This window comes from Pyrgilauda ruficollis, unplaced genomic scaffold, assembly GCF_017590135.1.
Source record: "Pyrgilauda ruficollis isolate IOZ18807 unplaced genomic scaffold, ASM1759013v1 scaffold16, whole genome shotgun sequence".
NCBI classification, from domain to species: Eukaryota; Metazoa; Chordata; class Aves; order Passeriformes; family Passeridae; genus Pyrgilauda; species Pyrgilauda ruficollis.
Window position 1 is genome coordinate 2060003 of NW_024514764.1, and position 20558 is coordinate 2080560.

Below are 20558 nucleotides of genomic sequence, written 5' to 3' on the forward strand. Positions count from 1 at the left end.
ACACCTCACTGCTGCCATCCCTGCAGGTCTGGGAGCTCACACCTCACTGCTGCCATCCCTGCAGGTGTGGGTGCTCACACCTCACTGCTGCCATCCCTGCAGGTGTGGGTGCTCACACCTCACTGCTGCCATCCCTGCAGGTGTGGGTGCTCACACCTCACTGCTGGCACCCCCCAGAGCCCTTCCTCAGGGGACAATGCACAGAGGTATCTCCAGATGTGGGAATCCTGCAGGGAATCACAGAATCTCCTGAGATGGAACACACACAAGGATCAGAGCCCAGCTCCTGGCCCTGCACAGACACCCCAACCATCCCCTCCTGTGCCTGGGAGCAGGCTCCAAACCCTCCTGGAGCTCTGGCAGCCTTGGAGCTGGGATCATTCCCTGGGGAGCCTGGGCAGTGCCCCACCACCCTCTGGGGGAAGAATTTTTTCCTACTATCCAAACAAAACTTCCCCAGACAGCTCCAGCTGTTCCCTCGGGTCCTGTCACTGGTCACATGTGAGAAGAGATCAGAAGGAAGGAAAAAACCATCCCTGGGCTTCATGAGCCATTCCTCATCTAAAGGAAAACACTGCAAACTCCACCCTGCTTTGGTGACATTAAAAAAATATAAAATAATCTGCATTCAGGGTACCCCAGAATACTGGAATTTCTCCTTAACACCCTTACAATTACTCAGATCTTTACAAGGTGGGGAGTGCACCGGGGGTGGGAGAGCAAAGAAAAACAAGCTGGGCTCGTGGGCAGAGTAACAAGGAGAGCTGCTGTGCAGGGAGGGGACACATCCCAGTGGGGTACAGGTGCTGTGAAAATCTCCCCATCCCACCCTGGAGCAGCCCCTGTGATTCTCTGTCTGCCAGGTTTGGATTGCTGGGGCTGGAGCCATTCCCCAGCACGATGCTCGAGGCTTTGGTTGCCATAACAACTGGATTCAGGCTTCAAAAATAGTAACTTATTTTTCATTCAATTTGCCTTTTGCCCTCTGAGATGGATCTATTTTGGGATGGATGGTTTGCTTCAGGTGTCCCTTGCCAGCACCCTCAGCTGTGGGCTGGGGGCTTTGGGGATGGGGGTTATTTTGGTAAATGTGATTTATCATCCTTTCTTCTTTCTCTCCTCTCCAGGCCCAGAGAGCAGGTACAGCAGGGCACAAGAACCATGGCACAGGCTCTGCCACAGCTCTCCCCATCGTCTGGGGAAGGAATTTGAAAAAAAACCCTTCCTGGCTGAGTGGCAGAGCGTGGGAGAGTTTTTCAGAGATGATGTCACTCTGCATCTCAGCTTGGACCTGCCACTCTCAGCCAGGCCTTGGCTGTCCCAGATATCCTACTGAAAATGGGGTTTATTTTGTTGCCCCCCCACCTGCTGGATCCTGCCTGGTCCCCACTGGTGTTTCCATCCACAGGGGGAATCGTGCAGGAGGGCTGAACCTGCTGCTGGATCCTGGGGGACACCCCACCATGCAGCTGCACCTGCAGCACCCCCTGAGGGACTGAGCTGCTTTTGGAGGGGCTTGCAGAGGGTGCCAGGGTTAATTCATGCCTTGAATGAAGGGATTCCTTCCTTTTGGTCTGCTTTGGCTTTTGGAAGAGCTGTGTGTGCTGGATTTCCCATGGAAATGGCCATACAGCCCTTCTCGTCAGGGTGTCCTCAGCTGTCCCCCCTTCAGCACTGCCACAGCTCCAGCAAGGACAGGGACTCTTGGTGTGACCAAGGCTCTGCTCTTCCCGGTGTTGCTGACCTCTCCTTCCTTTCTTGTCCCTCAGCTGCTGGCCTGAGGGTGCCAGCAGTCCCTGGCACACCCATCTGCCCTTGGACAAGCCCCCATCACCTTTTGCACCCCCTCTCTGAGCTGCCCAAGCTCAGATGTACCTCCGGATGTCCCCTCCTGTAGGAGCCTACTTGGGTGATGCAGGGGAGGGAGGGGTGAAGGCTTTACGATGGAGATGGGCTGATTTTGGGGTCCTTAATGCTTGCCTTGCTGTCGTGCTGCTTTGTCCCCGTTCTCTCCAGCAGGGAGGGATGGTGGGGTGCCGGAGCTGTGCCCCCTCCCAGGGGCACCACGCAGCGATGGGGCTGAGGCAGAGCCACCCACCCCAGCTGGGACCTCTGGAAAATAATGGGGGAAAAAAAAATCATTAAAACCAAATAAATAAAAGCAAAGCCAAACAAACCAGCTCCATGGGGATGGCTCTGCCCCAGGAAGGGCAGAGATGCCTCGGGGACCCTCGGGGGGACCCGGCCGTGGGCAGCGGGGCCGGGGGGAGCAGGTGGGTACCGGGGGGAGCGTCTGACTGCCGGCACTCGGCGCTCTCCCCCTCCCCGATGCTTTAATCACATTTTCAATTCAAATCTGCTGCTATTTGATCCCCCGGGGGTGGCAGCGGGGAGGGTGGGGGATATTTTTAGCTGTGCTTAAAGCTGCCGGGGGGTGGAGGGAGATCGCGCAGGTTGCTGTGGCCGGGAAGAGGTGGAAGGGATTCCCCTCCACCCCCCCTTTCATTTTTTTCCTCCTCCTCCTCCTCCTCGTTGCACATCTGAGGGCGGCAGCGGGGCTGGCTCCCCCCTCCCGGAGGTCGCCTTTGTTTTGTTCGTGTCGCTTCTCCCGAGCAGCCGAGGGGGCGGGAGGGGGCCGGGGCCGTGCCGGGCTGGGCTGTGCCGTGCTGGGCTGGACCGGCCGCCCCTTCTCCTCGTCGGCCGCCGGAGCTCTCCGAGTTGGTGCCGCTCCCCCGGGCGGCGCTTTCCCCCCGGCCGGGGCTGAGCAGCGGCCGCTGCCCGGGACCCCCATGGCACCGCCGCGATGTTCGTGTCCCGGCTCCTGGATTTCCAGAAGACGCGCTACGCCAGGTAAACCCGTCCGTGCGGCGGTCCCCGGTGCTCGCGGAGCCCCCGAACAGCCCCGACCCCTGCCCGGGCTCGGCTGGGCTGGGCTGGAGCCCGAAAGGATCTCCGAAAGCTGCTGAGTGCCTCAAAGCACAGGGCAGGTGCGGGCTGGGCTTTCGGCTGTCCGCTTTTCTGCATCCCTAAAGGATTCTCAGCATCCTTCGCTGCCTTTCGCTGGGTCTAACTTCACCGCGGCTCTCCCGCGGCGGGATCCTGCCTTCCCGAGGGACAGACCCTAGCTCCGAACCCCCGATGGAGGGACCGATGTGATCCAGGACCTCCGCGAAACCCCCTCTGGGTGGCTCTGACAGCCTGAACCCGCAGGCTCAACAGGGTCCCCATGGGGTGCACGGCTGGTGGATCCTTTTCTCCCTCCATGAAATCCCCAGGGAGGTTTTCCAGCAGCAGCCACACTTGTTTGGAAAGCTGAGGTGTAGCAGGAAACCTCACGGTGTTACCTGTGCGGGGGGAAACCTGAGGATTGCTGAGCACAGGTCAAAGGGCACTTGGCCACACGCGCGGCTGCGGGATCCGATGTGGCCTTTAGGAGGGAGCTGGCAGGGGACACGGGGACAACACCTGCCCGGGATGAGTCAGGTGGCACCGGGTGCTGCACAGACGGGACCGCGGGCTGCTGGGGGTGCTCAGCCCTGCACCGAGGACAGGCTTTGCTCCCAGCTCCCTGGGACTGTGCTGGGGATGTTTTTCTGCCTGTGTAGGGTGCCACGGGCTGGCGCAGCTCCTGAGGGCACTGGGCTCTGTGCTGCCACTTCCAGACTCCCTGTGGTGCTGTTAGGGGTAGATACCAGAGAAAAACTTGTGTGAAAAGAAGTGGTGATGGTGTGTCTCACCTGCTCCAGGCAGGATGATCCCTGTGAGAAGTTAGTCTGGGCAGAAGACCGTCCTCCAAGCCCCTCCAGCCATCAGCTCCTTTCCTTCCAGGTGTCCCATGGGGAAAATCCATGCTTGCATCTCCAAAATCTGCCTGAAAACCTGGCCACTTGCTCAAAGCCCCTTTCAATGCTGTAGCTGCCTCCTGATAACCTTTGCTTGGGAGAGGTAGGAGGCACCCAGCAGATCTGCACAATGTGCCTGGTACAAAACCCTGTGAAAATGGAGAATTCAAGACTTTCACACCCCCACCCTGTTGGCATGCAAAGGACAGAGCTGGGGGAAACTGAGCTGAGCAAAGCTCTGTACCCCCCAGAGCAGGAGGAAAACCATACTTTACCCCATGGCAGGGGTGCAGAGGCTCTTTGGGAACTGGGCAGCAGATCAGGGGCTGCTCCACTGACATCAGTCTCCCCCAGCAGAGCCCATCTGCCAACATGTTGCTTGATTTATCCTGAACCAGCATGCTCCAGCCTCGTGGGGGTCCTGTCTGGAGACAGCTTGCTAAATGGGATGAGGATTACAGGGAGCCTTGCAGGGATGATGCCCACATGCAGGGCAGGGGCTGTGGGGCACGGGCAGATCCACAGGGAATCCTCCAGCTCTCCCTGTGTGCCAGGGCTGGATGGGGAGCAGCAGGAGATGGGTGCTCCCTTGGCTTTCACCCCAAGAAAATCACCAGCACGTGATGCTAACCCAGGGCTTCCTGTATCATTGCAGAGATCCTCTTAGGCCAGTGCTCAAAAATAACAGTGGGATAATCCCCATCCCCCCTCCCTCCATGCACACCAGCTCTGCTCTCCATGGAAATGCTCTGCTGGGGCATATCCCAAAAGAAACCCTAAAGCTGCTCCTTCCTTTGTGCCAGGGATGCTCTGAGGTGGGAGTTGGGGCGAGCAGAAGCCACGGGACTCATGGTGGCACGTGTCCTTCAAGGCAGCAGAAGCATCTCAAATCCTGTGTTCAGTTTTCACCACAGGAAAGATGGTGGGGTGCTGGAGCAGGTCCAGAGAAGGATAACGGAGCACAAGTCTGATAAGGAGCAGCTGAGGGAGCCGTGGGGGCTCAGCCTGGAGAAAAGGAGGCGCAGGGGGGACCTTCTCAGTGACCACAACTCCCTGGCAGGAGGGAGCAGCCAGGTGGGGGTCAGGCTCTGCTCCCAGGGAACAAAAAGGGCTCAAACTGCACCAGGGGAAGTTTAGATTGGATATTAGGAAAGGTTAAAACAGGCTGCCTAGGGAATGGCTGAATCACCATCCCAGAAAGCTGTCAACAACACATGTGGATGTGGCACCTGGGGAAGGTTTAGGGGTGACCATGGCAGTGCTGGGCTAATGGTCAGAGTCCATCTTAGAGGTCTTGTCCAACCTTAACAATTCCATGATTGCATCTTGCAACATCTTTTCAGAGAATGTGGCCTTGCTTATGGTGTTCCTTGAAAAAAACCAAAAAATATCAAAGTTTTCCTTGTGAAGGAAAAGCCTGGAACAGGCTTCATTTTTTCACATCATTTTATCTAATTTTGAGCCAGGACCAAGAAAGGAGGAACTTGGCCATTGATACACCCACCAAAAGGAATAAATAAAAGCCAGTGTGGTGATGAAAGACCTGTTGTGTGAGAACAAAGAGATGAAAAGCCGTGATCAATGTGGGAACGTTCTGTGAACTGCCAGGAGAAAACTCAGGGCTGGAGGGGCACCAGGCTGTCTCCAAATCCCTCCTGGCTGGGCTTTGGAGGTGCAGAGCTGGGGCAGAGGGGAAGGAAGCCAAGGGAGAGGCTGTCCCCGTGGTGGAGCAGGGTGCAAGGCAGTGCCATTTGAGCAGGCTGAGGTTATAAATGACAAACTCGGTGGTTTCTGCTCTGCTGTGGGGCCCAGGAGGCTCTTCCATCACTGACACCGTGGGGAAATGGAGTTTCAAAGCTCAGTTGCTGCAAGGCTTTCCCTGTCACTCACAATCCTGACAAGAAATATCCATCTCCTGCCCCACAGGCTGAGTTTAACCATGCCACTGCCAGCAGATGTGGCTCCTCCTGCTTTATCCACCACCACAGAGTTATTCCTCCCCTCCACTCTTCCTCCCAGCTCACCAAAACGGTGCTGGGTCCCTCCCAGACCAAAAGATCAGAGCAAGCAGCATCTTTGTCACTGGGCTGATTGGTCAGGTTACACTGACCTGGTAACCAAACCCTCCTTGACCCTCACCACCAGCTTTGACCCTCTTTTGGCCCAGTTTTAACTCAAGCATGGTCTGGTCCTTCCTGCCCATGTAGCTGTATCTCCCTGTGGGGACATCGAGTGCTTCCCAGATCTTGGCCATCCAGAGCTGTAATTGGAAGGAAATGTGATTAATCAGGGAGCTGCTGTATCCGGCCAGCTTCAGCATCTCTGGAGCAGCACTGGAGAGGCCTTTGCTGGGAGCTGCAGGGCACTGAATCATCCTCACAAACTGATAGCAGCTCCTTTGGTTTGTCCATGGTAAAGGCTCTAAATCTTACTGTGTTTGCTTGGCTTGCCCTGCATGGGGCGACACAAAGAGGGGCAGATGGGAAAATCCACATTAATGTCCCAGCCCAGGAGCAGGGGACTCTGTGAGGGGCTCTGTAGGTGAATGGACCAGGCTTGTCCTCACCTCCCTGTGCCTGCAATGCAGGCATTGCCACCTCCTCACCAGCATGAGGGGGTGGAGGTCTGAACTCTACACTTGCTCAAACCCAAATCCTCTGAATTTGGGGAAAGGCAGCTGGGAAGACCTTCCTTGTTTCTCCCTGCACCTGTAATTATTGAGCAAGGAGATATTCCTTAACTATTCCAGTACCTCTGACCAAGACAGGAAGAGGAGAACCAGCAGCAATAGGAGGAATAGGAAATGTTGGGGTGCTCAGACTCCAAACACAAGGAAACCAATGCCAGGCTGGCAGCCTGGACAGAGCAACCACATTGGGAAGACCTGTTCCCCATTGCTTTGCCATGAAAACATGAGCAGCCCTCGCCTGCTCCCACACACTCCAAAATGCTTTCCAAGAGCTCTGCTTCCCCCACAGCCCATGTGGGATGAAGCAGTGAGAAGGGAAATGCTTTCAGTGTTGATATCACAGCCTGAAGCTCCTTGAGAGGCAGGGGCTGCTCACCTTGCGAGCACCAGCCCCATCAAGACCTGCCAGCCTGTCCCCAGCTGAGCAGACAGACCCCCCAGTGCAAAAGGCATTGCTCCAAGAGATGGGGAGGCCCCCAAATGCCTGGGAAAACCAGGATCAGAGCTGTATCTCCCTGTGGGGACATCGAGTGCTTCCCAGATCTTGGCCATCCAGAGCTGTAATTGGAAGGAAATGTGATTAATCAGGGAGCTGCTGTATCCGGCCAGCTTCAGCATCTCTGGAGCAGCACTGGAGAGGCCTTTGCTGGGAGCTGCAGGGCACTGAATCATCCTCACAAACTGATAGCAGCTCCTTTGGTTTGTCCATGGTAAAGGCTCTAAATCTTACTGTGTTTGCTTGGCTTGCCCTGCATGGGGCGACACAAAGAGGGGCAGATGGGAAAATCCACATTAATGTCCCAGCCCAGGAGCAGGGGACTCTGTGAGGGGCTCTGTAGGTGAATGGACCAGGCTTGTCCTCACCTCCCTGTGCCTGCAATGCAGGCATTGCCACCTCCTCACCAGCATGAGGGGATGGAGGTCTGAACTCTACACTTGCTCAAACCCAAATCCTCTGAATTTGGGGAAAGGCAGCTGGGAAGACCTTCCTTGTTTCTCCCTGCACCTGTAATTATTGAGCAAGGAGATATTCAACTATTCCAGTATCTCTGGCCAAGACAGGAAGAGGAGAACCAGCAGCAATAGGAGGAATAGGAAATGTTGGGGTGCTCAGACTCCAAACACAAGGAAACCAATGCCAGGCTGGCAGCCTGGACAGAGCAACCACATTGGGAAGACCTGTTCCCCATTGCTTTGCCATGAAAACATGAGCAGCCCTCGCCTGCTCCCACACACTCCAAAATGCTTTCCAAGAGCTCTGCTTCCCCCACAGCCCATGTGGGATGAAGCAGTGAGAAGGGAAATGCTTTCAGTGTTGATATCACAGCCTGAAGCTCCTTGAGAGGCAGGGGCTGCTCACCTTGCGAGCACCAGCCCCATCAAGACCTGCCAGCCTGTCCCCAGCTGAGCAGACAGACCCCCCAGTGCAAAAGGCATTGCTCCAAGAGATGGGGAGGCCCCCAAATGCCTGGGAAAACCAGGATCAGCTGATATTACCAACCAATTCCATGCTGGTTGCTGCTTTGTGGGGCCAACTTGACTCAGACACCCTCCTTAAATGGCACTAGTAGGAGTTACCTCGTGTAGCTCAGGGTGCATAATGGGAGCCAGGTATTTGGAAGGCAGCAAGCTCTCAGAGCAGCATTTTTTATGGGCTATCCAGTCAAACTGCCCCATTCCATCCTCTGCAAGGGCTGGGGCACCCAGCAGGACGGGCTCAGGTGGGGACCAGCACACTGAGTGCATGGGTGGGCAAGCCAAGCCCCATGCCTTGTGCTTTTGGGGCAAGGACGGGCTCTTGGCTGCCTGGGAAACACATGATCTTTCCTCTCCTTGAGCTGGTGTTGGATATCAGCCTGATGTGATTCTTTGGCACAGTTTGCTCTGTCCAGCTTCAAGAGGTAGCAGCCAACACCACCCATGGGAAATCCAAGCCTTTGCCCAGCCCAGCAGGTCAGTGGCTGTGAGAAATGGGGCTCTGCCAGGCTGGCCTCCCCTCCTCCTCCCTTCCCACACCCCCAGCTCCACAGAGAGACAAAGCCATGCCAAAAAGTACAACTCCCAGAGAAAGGAAGGGAAAAAAACACAACTTATTCCAGCCCTTCACTGCTGAAGGGTGCCTGCACGAGGAGTTTTGTTGAGTCCCCAGAGATGCTGCTGCCAGGAAATTCGTCAGAGAAAGGCAGAGGAGACATGGCCAAGCACACAAATCAGGTCTCTCCAGGTGTGACAAACTCAACATTTTCATGCAGAGGGAGTCCAGAGCCTGAAGGCCTCTCTGTGATAACACTGAACCTCTCATGATAACAGGATACCACAGGTGTCATATTCCTGGGGGATGAGTCAGAGACCACTGAGCTGAGCCAAGCAGTGCTGACCTTCAGGAGAATGTGGAGTCAACTCTGTGCTCCTGTTTGAGTTTACAGCCCAGGTTTGCTGCTGCTGAGGAAATGATTTTGTGCAGAAAGAGATCATCAGGTCAGGGAAGGAGTTGGCTCCTCTCTGTGCTGAGCAGCAGCATTAGACACAGCCCTGCTCTCTGTTGTAATACTAATGGAAATCTTACTATCTGCATGCCTGGCTGGTGAAATACATGATTTCCCTTTTGTGCCTTCACTGTCCAGAGGCATTTGCTGAATAATTTACAGACATGATTTGTACTTGAGCAGCATCTGGGAATCCCAGATGAGAGCCTGGCTGTGTCTCTCAGGCCATGCTGTGGGGAGATTTCATGAACCTGGGACACGCTCACCTGCCCATGTATTTCACAGTCACAGCCAGGGTTAGAGGCTGGGAAAGCTCCAGCCCTCAAACTATCCAAATGTTGTGCCAGCAGGCACAGGATCCAGTGGTCACTGTCACTCCTTGGGCTGCTGCAGTTAAAGAGGCAGAGCCAGCTCAGGATTTATCCCACTGACTCCTTGCTCAAGGCAAGGCAGCAAAGAACATGCACAGTGACTTTCCAAACAAAAAATTAATAAATAATAGAGGATTTGCAGTTCTGGAAACAGTCCTTCCAACATTAACCAAACACCTGGGACATCAGAGTCATTTTGTGACTAATCAGCTGTTGTTGGATGTCTCATGAGTACCAAATGAAACAAGAAGTCCCAGCTCAGAAAGTAATTTGGGAAACACTCACCAATCCCATCTGTTGTGAATAAACAAACAGCTCTGCTGTGGTTGCAGGGTCATGAATTACCTTGGAAGAGTTAGAGATACCATCTACATAGAGAACTGGGGAAAAAAAGAAATATCCCTGCCCACAGGGTGGGAATATGGACAGTTAACACCTTGTTGGGAATTACTGCTGAGTTTCCACCCCCAGCCAAGCCCTGCTGGGTGTACATGGGCTCTTGTGGGTGCAGAAATGGTCGATGCCTGCATCCAGCCTGGCTTGGAGCATCCCATGGTTGTCCCTGAGCAAGAAAGGAATTGTGCAGGCCCTTGGTATGTTCAGGGGAAGAGCAGCACAGTCCGTCCTGCACCCTCTGAGGGTGTGTCAGGGGCTTGCCTCCTCTGTCCCTTCTCAGGGGACACCTCAGGTAGAACACAGAGCTGGCTGAGCACAGAGCCCCTCGCCGGGAGCACCTCTGAGCCAGCAGCAGCCCTTGCTCGTGGTTTCTCAGGTTGTGTAGTGCCAGGGGATGGTCCACAGCCAGCCCAGGGTGCTCACACACACCACAGTGCTGGGAACCAGCAAAACTGGGATGGGGGGAATGAGGTGGTGGATGGTGATTTGATCTGCTGCCCCTTTTGACTCGTTCTGTGGAAGCAAGGCTTGCACCAGGAGCATCTGGGTGGGTACTCCAGAAATCTGGTGAATTTACCCATGAGAAAGGTAGGGAAAGGCTAGCTTAGATAAAACCCCTTCCACTTCCTGCTCCCAACCCAAGCTGCCAGCTCCTTGTGCTAGGAAGTGTGACCAAAAGCAAATGCTGGGTTGTCCTGCTCCATCAGCCCTGCTGCCCCTCTCCCACGGGATGGGCTGGATCTCAGGAGGGGCCCAAGGCCAGGCCTGCCCCATCTCCCCTGGCCCAGGAGCTGCTTCCAGCAGGCACAGCTCAGCTTTGCAAAGCAGAGAGCCATATGTGTGCGTGGGAGCCCGCAGGCACCGAGGAATGGGCATGCAAGGGAGGCTCCAGCTCCCAGCAGGTGCCACCCAGGGGTGTGGGTGGCTCTGCAGATGGCAGGGCTGGCCAGTGCTGGCCTTGGTGTTTCTGCTTCCCAGAGGAACGTTCCCATGTCAAAGGGTAGGAAGGAAAAGCAGGATTTCAAGTGCTCCTGGGCTGAATGAAGCAGTAAAGTCTGGGGGATCTCCGGGGCTCAAGGTGGGCCATGGGGATTTCCTGGTGGTCCTGCACCCCGTGAGCCCTGTGGTGGTGTACTGTGCACAAACAGCAGCCAGGCCAGCACACACTGCTCCCCAGGACTCGGCTAATTACAACCACAGAGCAGCTCAAGGGATTGAAGCCTCTTAGCAGGGATGCAGCTGGAGCTTTACCAGAGCCCAGAGCAGAGGCAGAGCACGTGCCAAGCCCCAGCTTACGGGGATGCCACCACAGCAGCTCCCACGTGAGCACGAGCCCCAGGACCAAGCCCTGGCATCTGTGCTGGGTGAGCAGCCTCGGGGCTGCCAGAGCAAAGCCAGGCCATGCACTGAAGAGTGAGAGGCCAGTCTGCCCTGCAGGGACACCTCTGCTCCATCACTCACACCTCAGGCATCGCACCACTTGTTCTACCAAGGAGCAGCCCCAACAGGACTTACCACCACTGTTGATCAGCATCCAGCAAATCCTTCCTCTCTGACCACCTCCGGGATCTTCCTCTGCTACTTCAAAAGCAGCTGTGACACCCAGTCACAAGAGGAAGAAGAAATCTTCCTTCACAGCCAGATCCCAAGAACTGCCCAGCAGGGAGCTCAGCTTGGAAAAGCCCCAGCTCCTTGGGCAGGAGGGTGAACACACAGCAAATCCATCCCCACAGGCTTTAGGCCAACTGAGCAAGCCCAGCCCTTTTATAATCCATTTGCAGGTGAAACCTGTAGAGGTGAGCTGCTCTGGGGAAATTTGTATCACCTGGGATAACCTTGGACTTGCTGACTGCTCCTTTGTCCCCGTGGCACCCAGCCCACAGTGCACAGACACACAGACACATGCACAGCCTGGTTTATGGCAGGCCTGGGGAGGGCAGGTGTTGGAGCAACTCCTTTCAAGGGCAGAAGCCCAGCTCACACCTCCCCATCCACATCTTCGTGGTGATTTTACACCCTCTTCACAATATCCACCCACTGCTTGCCTAAAGGATGTCAAAATTATTATCCTCACTTGGAGAGAGGGGAAAGGGGAGTGAGAGGGGCATGAAGAGATGTGGCAGAGGCCAACCTGTTGAGCTGTGTCAAAGGCAGGGCTAAATCTCATCTGTCCCAATTGCAGCCTGGCTTGGGTCTCTTTTGGGGCCATTCCCCTCATGTGTGCAGGGCACAGTTTTCCTGCTTGAGTGAGTGTGTGGTGACCATGGAGTGACTGATTCAGGTTCTCTTGGTGCCCTCAGGAGAGCTCAGAGTCCCACATGAGCCTTCCTGGGGAATAATTTAACTCTATCCCTTTCTTACCTTCTTCCCTTCTTCCCACCCCGGCAGAGCAAGATCCTTTTGGAGGCTGGAATTTCGTTCTTGGATAAAAGTCTTTTAAAAACTCAGTAAAACCACTAAAGCCATATTAAAAAAACCCCAACCCAACAGAGTGGGAGAAGGAGCAGGCCTGGGAAGCCAGCTCTGCACTTTGCCCAGGGACAAGGGGCTCATTGTTTCCCTGGCCAGAGCCTGCTGTACTGGCCCTTTTCAGGCTCCCTCCCTGGGAAAGGGGCCAGGGCAAAGCAGGCACAAGCAGGGCAGGCAAAAACCCTGGCAGTGCTGAGAATAACCCCTGGTCAGACCCTCAGCAGCCCCCTCTCTTCATACAGCCCGTTGTGGGAGTGTGCCAGGAGCGGCACCGGGAGGAGAAGGTGCCCGGGAACCCTGCAGCTCCCTGCTTCCCACACCCCATCCCTGGGAATGAACACCCTCCTGCTCCTGCTCTGCAGCACTCTTTGAACCTCTCTGTGTCTCTTGGACTTTGCCATCCCGAAGCAGCTGCTGAGCTGCACCGGAGCACCCATGGGTGTGTGAACAGCTGCTCGTGGCTTCCCGCACCCGAGGATCACAAGTGCTGTTTCCAGGGGTGTCTGTCTGTCTGTCCAGGCTGGAGCTGTGGTTTGAGGCTGGTTCTGCACACTGGTATGGCTGGGAATGCTGCAGGGCTCCCCCTGCCCTGCCCTGCATCCAGGCCAGCGTGCACAGGGATGACACGAGCTGGTCCATAAAATCCCAGGAGAGCAGGGGAGGAAGTGACCTCTGCACCCCTGGGAAATAAGGTGCAGCCAGGGAGTTATCCTGCCTTGCCAGGAGATGTGCCAACACCAGCTGCTCCCATTTTTACAGAGGGAGGTGGCCATGGAGTGACTGATTCAGGTTCTCTTGGTGCCCTCAGGAGAGCTCAGAGTCCCACATGAGCCCTCCTGAGGAAAAATTTAACTCTATCCCTTTCTTCCCTTCTTCCCACCCTGGCAAAGCAAGAGCAGAGAGGACCACAGAAACTTGCCAAATTAGCCCCAAAACACAATGCAGCTCCCAAAAATGGGGCTCAGGCTGACCCACCAGGTCCCACATCCGTGATGCTCCATTTCCCACCATCCACAGGATGATGCTTACTGGAACGGAGGGCAGGAAAATAGCAGCAATCTCTCCCCAGTTCGATACCAATGAGATGGAATTGTTCTGCTACAGGAGAAGAATAAATAGAAATTATTATACATTATATGTATGTCTGCCATCCTCAGGGAAAAAAAAAAAAAAAAAAAGGTTGCTCCTCAAGGCTATTTTCCCTGTGGGAAAAGCAGGAGTTTGTGGTTCCTCACACCAGCACAGCTCTGGGCTGCAGGAACATAAATGCTCTCCAACCTTGTCACATGGAGATGGCTTGGGTGGCCCTTCCTGGCTTCTCTACCCCTGTGCCAGAGCCAGGGAGGATATTTGCACCCCAGGAAAACCTTCCCAAAGGGTCTGGGAGCCCCCCAGCCCTGGGGAGGGGGCTGTGGAATTGGTTCTGTGTTGCTGCTCTGAACAGCACCAGCCAGAGCAGAGGGAGATGGAGCAGGCTTTGTTAAAATCAATAAATTCAAGGAAAAGGCCTTGAACGTGTTTCCTCAGCAACTGTGACGTCATGTGGACGTCTGGCCTCCCCTCTTCCCCCCTCCTTCTGATTATTAAAAGGGAAAATAAAGGGAAGCAGACAGTGAAGGGGAGCTGGGGACAGTCTCCTGGCAACGCTGGGGACAGTGACATCCTCCTGCCAGGGGGACGTGGCTCCAGCACAGGCAGCCCTGCCAGTCCTTGTGGAGTGGTGGGATGGGGAGGGCATCCCTGGTGTCCCTGGGGTGGAGGTGACAGCACTTTGGGCACAGCCCTGTCCTCAGGGATGCCCAGCTTCTTCCCAGCCCTGCTGAGCCCCCACTTACCCCTGTGAGTCCTTGGGGAGCAGAGCAGTGGCAGCTTGGCCATTCCCCCTCTTAATTCCAGACATTTTTTGGCGATGAGGACCATGAATCTCTTCCCACAGTGCCAGGGTCTGGCAGGAGGCATGGCAGGGCAGGGGCTGGGGACAGGGCCCCTCTGTGGGTTGTCACTGTCACCTGCTGGGGTGCCCCTCACCCCGCTGTGGTTGCACAATTCCCCCACACCAAATCCTTGTCATTTGAGCTATTTAATCCATCCTGGCTCAGCTCTAACAGGCAGTGGTTCAGGCAGTGGGGCCAGGCAGGCAGGAGATGGCAGAGGAGTCCACACAGGTGTGGGTGGCTTGGGGACAGGGAGAGGGGACATTTCCTGCCTTTCCAAGCATCCCGGCCTGAGGCATCCCCCTGTGCCCAGCAGCAAGGTCTTGCCAGCCCCTGAGCCCCTTTGCTGGGCACAACTCAGCTGTGAAATGCTGCAGATGGTGCTGGAGCTGGGGCAAACAGGGTCACAAAGCAATTAGCCCAGGTCCTGCCCAGCAGCCTGCCCTGACCTGAGCCACGGCAGGGAAAATCCTAAAATCCCTGATCCTCAGGAGCAGGGAAGGAACCCTCTCCATCTCCCTGTTTCTCATTCCCTTTGCTAAGCCTCCACTGCTGTCTCCTGCCAGAAAAGGGTGGTGGATGAGGCTTAGCTCAGAGCTGTTATCCCAGATGCACATTAATTTGTTGTTACACACCCAGAAATGCAGTGACACTGTTTTTTATCGCTGTCTGTTGGTCCAGCAGGTGAAATCAATACATTCCTGTGAACACCAAGAGCACACTGGTGCCTCCTAGGACTAAGAGAAACAGAAATAAATATGCAGGTTTCCAAGGAAGGGCAGTAGGCTTTCCCCCACAGCAATCTATACCGGGATGTGCAGCCCTGGGGGTAGGGGGAAGATGCAGGTGGTACCCAGAAACCAAAAGCACTGCAGGGATTCCATTTTTGGAGCTGGCCATGCTGCTGTGACACAAAGGTGTCATTCCTGGATGGGTTGGAGTCCCACAGCCCACTACCCTATATTCCCTCTTTGTTGCTGGAGCTCTTCCCACCTCTGCCCACAGCAGCTGGCAGAGCTGGCTCCTGCCTTCTGCTCTCCAAGCAACAGCAGCTCCCAGGAGCTGCTTCAGCCTCAGCCATGGCTGAGCAAGACCTGGGGACCTGGCATCTGGGGACAGCCAGATGGACACGCTGGTGTCCCTTCTGCAGGGCAGCTGGAGCAAAGCTGAGCCATGGCAGGGCTGCAGGCCCTGTGCAGTCCCCTCCAGAAGGGTTTTGCTCCATCCCTGTCCCCTGAGCGTGTTTCTCTCCCTGCTTCTCTCTGCAGGTTCATGAATCACCGTGTCCCATCCAACTGCAGGTACCAGCCCACGGAATATGAGCATGCAGCCAACTGTGCCACCCACGCTGTGAGTCCCTGTCCCTGCCCCTGGGTGAGGGAGGACGGTGCTCATCTCTCTGGGGATCCACTGAGGAACCTCAAGGGACACCCAGAAACATCTTTGTTCAGCCCTGGGGCAGCCACTGAGATCTGAGGGCTGTGCTGAGGCAGATGTGTGCTCCTGGGGATTGGATGTTCTCCCTCCTCCTGCCCTGGGAAGTTGATTTGCATCTCCCTTGCTCTCCCCCACTGTGGCCCCATGTCCCTGGGGAAGCTGGCTGTGGGCTTGGTGGGGCAGGAATATTTCCAAAGCTCCCTGAAAATGGATTGTTTCACAGCCAGAGCTGTGCCAGGTGCCCATGGGGCTGCCTGATGGGGACCTCTCCCCCCATCAGGGTTTCTTTTGGGAGTTGACAGTTCCCAGCCTGAGTCCTGGGAGATGACTCAGAGACAGTCATCCTCCTTGTGCCTTCCTCCTCCTCCTCCTCCCTACCTTCTGGACAAACTATTTTGGAGCTGCACCACGCAGGGAGGGACCCAGCCTGCCCCTTAGGGGTGGCAGCTTTGACCAGAAGCTAAAGAAACACCTGAAAGGAGAAGTGGAGGCTCTATTGTAGCTGCTCAATGGAAATGCAGAGAGTCAACAGCGGGTTTGCTTCCCCTTCCAGTTCTGGATCCTGCCCAGCATCCTCGGCAGCTCCATCCTCTACATCCTCTCTGATGACCAGTGGGAAACCATCTCAGCCTGGATCTATGGCTTTGGCTTGTCCAGCCTCTTCATTGTCTCCACCATATTCCACACCATCTCCTGGAAGAAGAGGCATCTCAGGTACCATCCCTGACTGCTTGGGAAGGGGGAGAGGGTCCAGACGCCCCCAGTGCTGTGACCCATCTGTCTGTCCTGCAGGACTGTGGAGCACTGCCTGCACATGTTTGACAGGATGGTGATCTACTTCTTCATCGCCGCATCCTACGCTCCCTGGTGAGTTGCTGGTGGCTGGGGGCCTTCACCTGGCCCCACTGAAGGGGAAAAAAAAAATCATCCTGGTTCTAACAAATAGAGTTTCCCTCTCTGGCTTTGCTTCTTCTCGAGGTTGTACCTCACCCCTTTCCCCAAAACCTTCACATCCTATGGCTTTCAGCCTCTTGAAGTTACAAGCTGGGTTACCCCGTGGTGGGGCAGCCATGGGGGAGAGGGGCTGAGCCCAGTCCAGGCTGCTGCCCTAGACCCACCTCAGCACAGCCCTGGCTCTTGCAGGTTGAACCTGAGGGAGCTGGGTCCCTGGGCCTCCCACATGCGCTGGATCATCTGGATCATGGCATCCATTGGGACCGTCTACGTCTTCTTCTTCCACGAGCGGTGAGTGCCCCGAACTGGAGGGTGTGGGACCCGGCACACGGAGCAGGGACTGCTGCTGTGATTTGCTTCCTCCACGTGGTGGCACCAAATAAAAAGCCAAAAGCCCCAGGCGTCACCCCGGAGGGCCAAGTGCCAGCTGCCAAGCCAGTCCACACATGAGGAAATGGGACCTGCTGTGATGGCCGGCCACCCCCTTCCCTGTAGCACCACTGTGGGAATTTCAAGCGTAAAACTCAACCTCCCTGCGTCCCTGCTCCAAGCTGCCTCTCTGTCTGTCGCAGGTACAAGCTGGTGGAGCTGGTGTGCTACGTTATCATGGGCTTCTTCCCCGCCTTGGTCATCCTCTCCATGGTAAGCCCCCGCTGGGACAAATCCCAGGAGGGATTTGAAAACTCAGAACAGTTTGTCTCCTGCGGGTTGGTGCAGTCTCCAGGCTGTGTGAGGGATAAAGCCATCCCTGATACGATGTGGCTCACCTTGGTTTTGCAGGTGCTTTGGGTGCCCGGCAGGCACCACGTGCATCTCTCCTAGATTCCTTCCTGGGCTCTGTAGTTTGGAAATTGTAGGATCACAGAATCATAGAACGGTCTGGTTTGGAAGGGACCTTAACAATCATCTGGTTCCATTTCTCTTGGGGCTGCTGGGTCCCTGCTGCCTTGCTGGAGAGGAGGGTGCAGCAGAAGGCAGGGAAGTCCAGAGCTGCAGCTGGACCCCACTTGTGGTCTCAGTGGGGTGGTGGGGAGAGGGCAGACACCCCTCGGCCTCACTGAGCACTGCCTGCTCCCAGCCCAACAGGGACGGGCTCCTGGAACTGGTGGCCGGTGGCTTCTTCTACTGCCTGGGCATGGTGTTCTTCAAAAGCGACGGGCGCATCCCCTTCGCCCACGCCATCTGGCACCTCTTCGTGGCCATCGGAGCTGGCATCCACTACTACGCCATCTGGAGGTACCTGTACCGCCCGGGGGCGCTGGACACCAAAACCTCCCGCTAGAAAGCCTTAAAGACTTTGTTTGTGCCACCTGGGGACACGGAGGGCAGCGGTGACACAGCCCCAGTCCGCCCTCTCGCCCCGTGGGCAGCAGCTGTTGGTGCCCTGCCCGCACAGACAGGAGAGCCTGGAGGTTGATTTTAAATATCTTTCTTTTTTTTTTTTTTTTTTTAAACCTCGGGAACTGTTTATTTTTTTAGGCAAAGGTTTCAGAGCACAGTGACTGGCTGGGCTGTGGGTGATAGGAGTGACCACTCGCTGGGAGCTTCGCTCACTCGCCTGGTCTTGAGCATCCCACGGGACTGGGAACCTTGTCCCCACATGCCCCTGGCTATGACACCCTGGGTTTGGCTACTGGAGTGCTTAGAGTGTGCCACTGAGGGCACTGGAGGAGTCAGGACGAGGGCAGAGACACAGTGGTGGAGAGGGATGTGGTGACAGCCCTGCACCACCTGGACTGGCTCCCAAATCGTCCTGAGTCCTGTCAGCATTAACAGCTCCATCCCAGACCTTGAGGGGATGGTCCATACTCAACAAGCCTTACAAGAGATTGAAACTTGAATCTCTTCCAGGGCATCCCAGTCCCTGAGCACTGGGAAACCCTTTCTCTAAGCCAATATGAAGTGCACAACTCATCATACATCCCTGGGATCCCCTGTGGACATTTTCTCCCTGGAGCTCTTGGTTTTCCTCTCCAGCCTGGTGCCAGTGGCAGCCTGAAGCACAGTCCTGCTCCCAGGCCCTGCTGCACGTGTGCCTTCAGCAGGGAGCAGAGTGGGATACAGCTCCTGGCATCTCCCTGACTGGAGATTCCCTCCATCCACTTGAGGGGATTCCCTTTCTCCTCGAGGGAGGGAAGAGAACCTCCTTGGACTGGGGTCACGGGGCTGGTGAAGGCATCACCTGCCCTCTCTGCTCCCATTTTGCTGATGAACCTATTGCTCATCAGATTTAATTCCACTTTTGGAAAGATTTCTGGCATTCCCAGGATTGCTGCAGGGCAGGAATGCATCCACACGAAGCCTGGGTGTGAGCTGTGATGGAGAGATCCCAGTGATGCTCAGTTTTTGGATGCCTAACCACGGCCACACAGTGCTACCACAGGCCAGTGACACATGGAACACCCATCCAGCTGCTGGGAGCAGCAGAAGGGCAAAACCACACTTGATCCTGCTCCCCAAACACCCTGGCAGAGCTGCTGGAGCCAGGAGGGTGTGGTGTGTGCTGGGCTGAGCCTGCACCTTCCCCACCAGCCCCAAAGGAACCAATAGCCCATCACCTCTTTCTGGCTTTTGATAAATCACAGCTGCATCCTCTGGCACGATGTGGCAAGAGAAGGAGATTTTTGGCCACCATCCCACATCTCCTGTTTCTCCAGCAGCATTCCAGGAGCTGAGCAGAGCTTAGGGTCCCCCAGCCTGTGGCAGCCCAGGACTGGCTCGCCAGGGCTGTGCCACTGTGCAGCAAATTACCAAAGAGGAAGCATCCGGATACTCACCCCCTCCTGTGGTCGTGGTTGCCAGGCTGGCAAAAATATCTGCTGGGTTTTCACTTCCACAAGCAGAAGGTTCCTGTAAAAGGCTCTGGGAGCTGTACCCAGCACCCCAGCCTGGCGTGGGGCTGCTGGGGGTCTGTGCCCAGGGCACCCCAAAGCAGCCCTTGGGGTGGAGGGTGGTCTTAGGGACGGGGGTGAACGAGCTGCTGTGAGCCCAGCCCTGGCCCTGTCACCTGCTGTGAGCAATGGAGCATGTCCAGGGTTGGAATAGCAGGATACAGAGATCCCAGAATGGGAGATGCCATATTTTCTGTCTGGCAAGTCATTACCCTTCTCCGTGCCTCAGTTTCCCCATCTGTAAAACAGGGGTGGAGACCCTGACCTACCTCACAGGGCTCGTGTGAGGACCCCGTGAAGCACCTGGAGGGCAGCCAGAGCTTCACAAACACCTGCTTCAGTTTTCACTGGGTCTGGGGGAGCCCAGAGCCACCCTGGGGCACGGTGACAACTTCAGCTCTCCTCCCCCTCTGTCCCCAGACACCACAGGGAGCCACCCTGGGGTCAGGCCAGGCAAGCAGCACTCCCAGGCACAGGCAGATGTCCCCTGGCAGGGCTGAGGGTGCCCAGGGACCACCACCCTGTTTCACCCATAGGCTTCATCCCAAGGGATTTATCTCACAAACTGTTTTGCCATTTGTGGTCTCTTGGCCCTAAATCTGTCCCAAGGGCTCCCGAGGCACAGGGAGGTGCCAGAAGGACCTTTCTGAGGCTGCTTCATCTCAGTCTCCTGCTGAAAATCCAGGGCAGGGCACCCGGGCAGGAGTGGATGGCTGGGCTCTGATGGGAGCATCACACCCTGCCTTCAGCCTGGATTTGCAGAGTAGGCTTCTCTGCAACTGAGAGGCTCCCCCTCTCCTCTTCCTCCTAAATCCTCCCCTTGCAAAGCATGGGGGGCACAGAGCAAGTTATTGGATCGTCCTCCTATTTTATACTAATTTTAAATGACTCACAACATTCAGGATGTTTGTGGAGGAGGGCTCGAGGGATCTTTTTAGCATCTCATGTTTTTCACCATCCATCTTTGTTCAATCAGTATTTTATATTTAACACAGTATTGGGTCAAATACAAACAAATGTAAGGAAGATAACGCTAGTGGATGTTGTTTCCTGTGGAGTAGGATCGAAATAAAAACTCAAGATACCTCA

General features: G+C 55.7%; 1 protein-coding gene across 1 annotated transcript; it reads left to right on the forward strand.

Moving 5' to 3' along the window:
- The first annotated feature begins 2436 nt into the window (after window positions 1-2436).
- On the forward strand, window positions 2437-20558 carry MMD2 (monocyte to macrophage differentiation associated 2). Its single transcript, XM_041462222.1, has 7 exons — window positions 2437-2850; window positions 15456-15537; window positions 16178-16338; window positions 16417-16491; window positions 16768-16869; window positions 17151-17220; window positions 17657-20558. The coding sequence occupies exons 1-7, from the start codon at window positions 2804-2806 to the stop codon at window positions 17858-17860; spliced, it is 741 nt and encodes a 246-aa protein (XP_041318156.1). The 5' UTR covers window positions 2437-2803; the 3' UTR covers window positions 17861-20558.

What these genes read in the sequence shown, in the direction of transcription:
- MMD2 (XM_041462222.1), top strand. Translation starts at nt 2,804, where the DNA reads ATGTTCGTGTCCCGGCTCCTGGATTTCCAGAAGACGCGCTACGCCAG. An exon ending in GTCTTCTTCTTCCACGAGCG is followed by an intron (nt 16,870 to 17,150) that starts GTGAGTGCCCCG and finishes TGTCTGTCGCAG; the next exon opens with GTACAAGCTGGTGGAGCTGG. An exon ending in CCTTGGTCATCCTCTCCATG is followed by an intron (nt 17,221 to 17,656) that starts GTAAGCCCCCGC and finishes GCCTGCTCCCAG; the next exon opens with CCCAACAGGGACGGGCTCCT.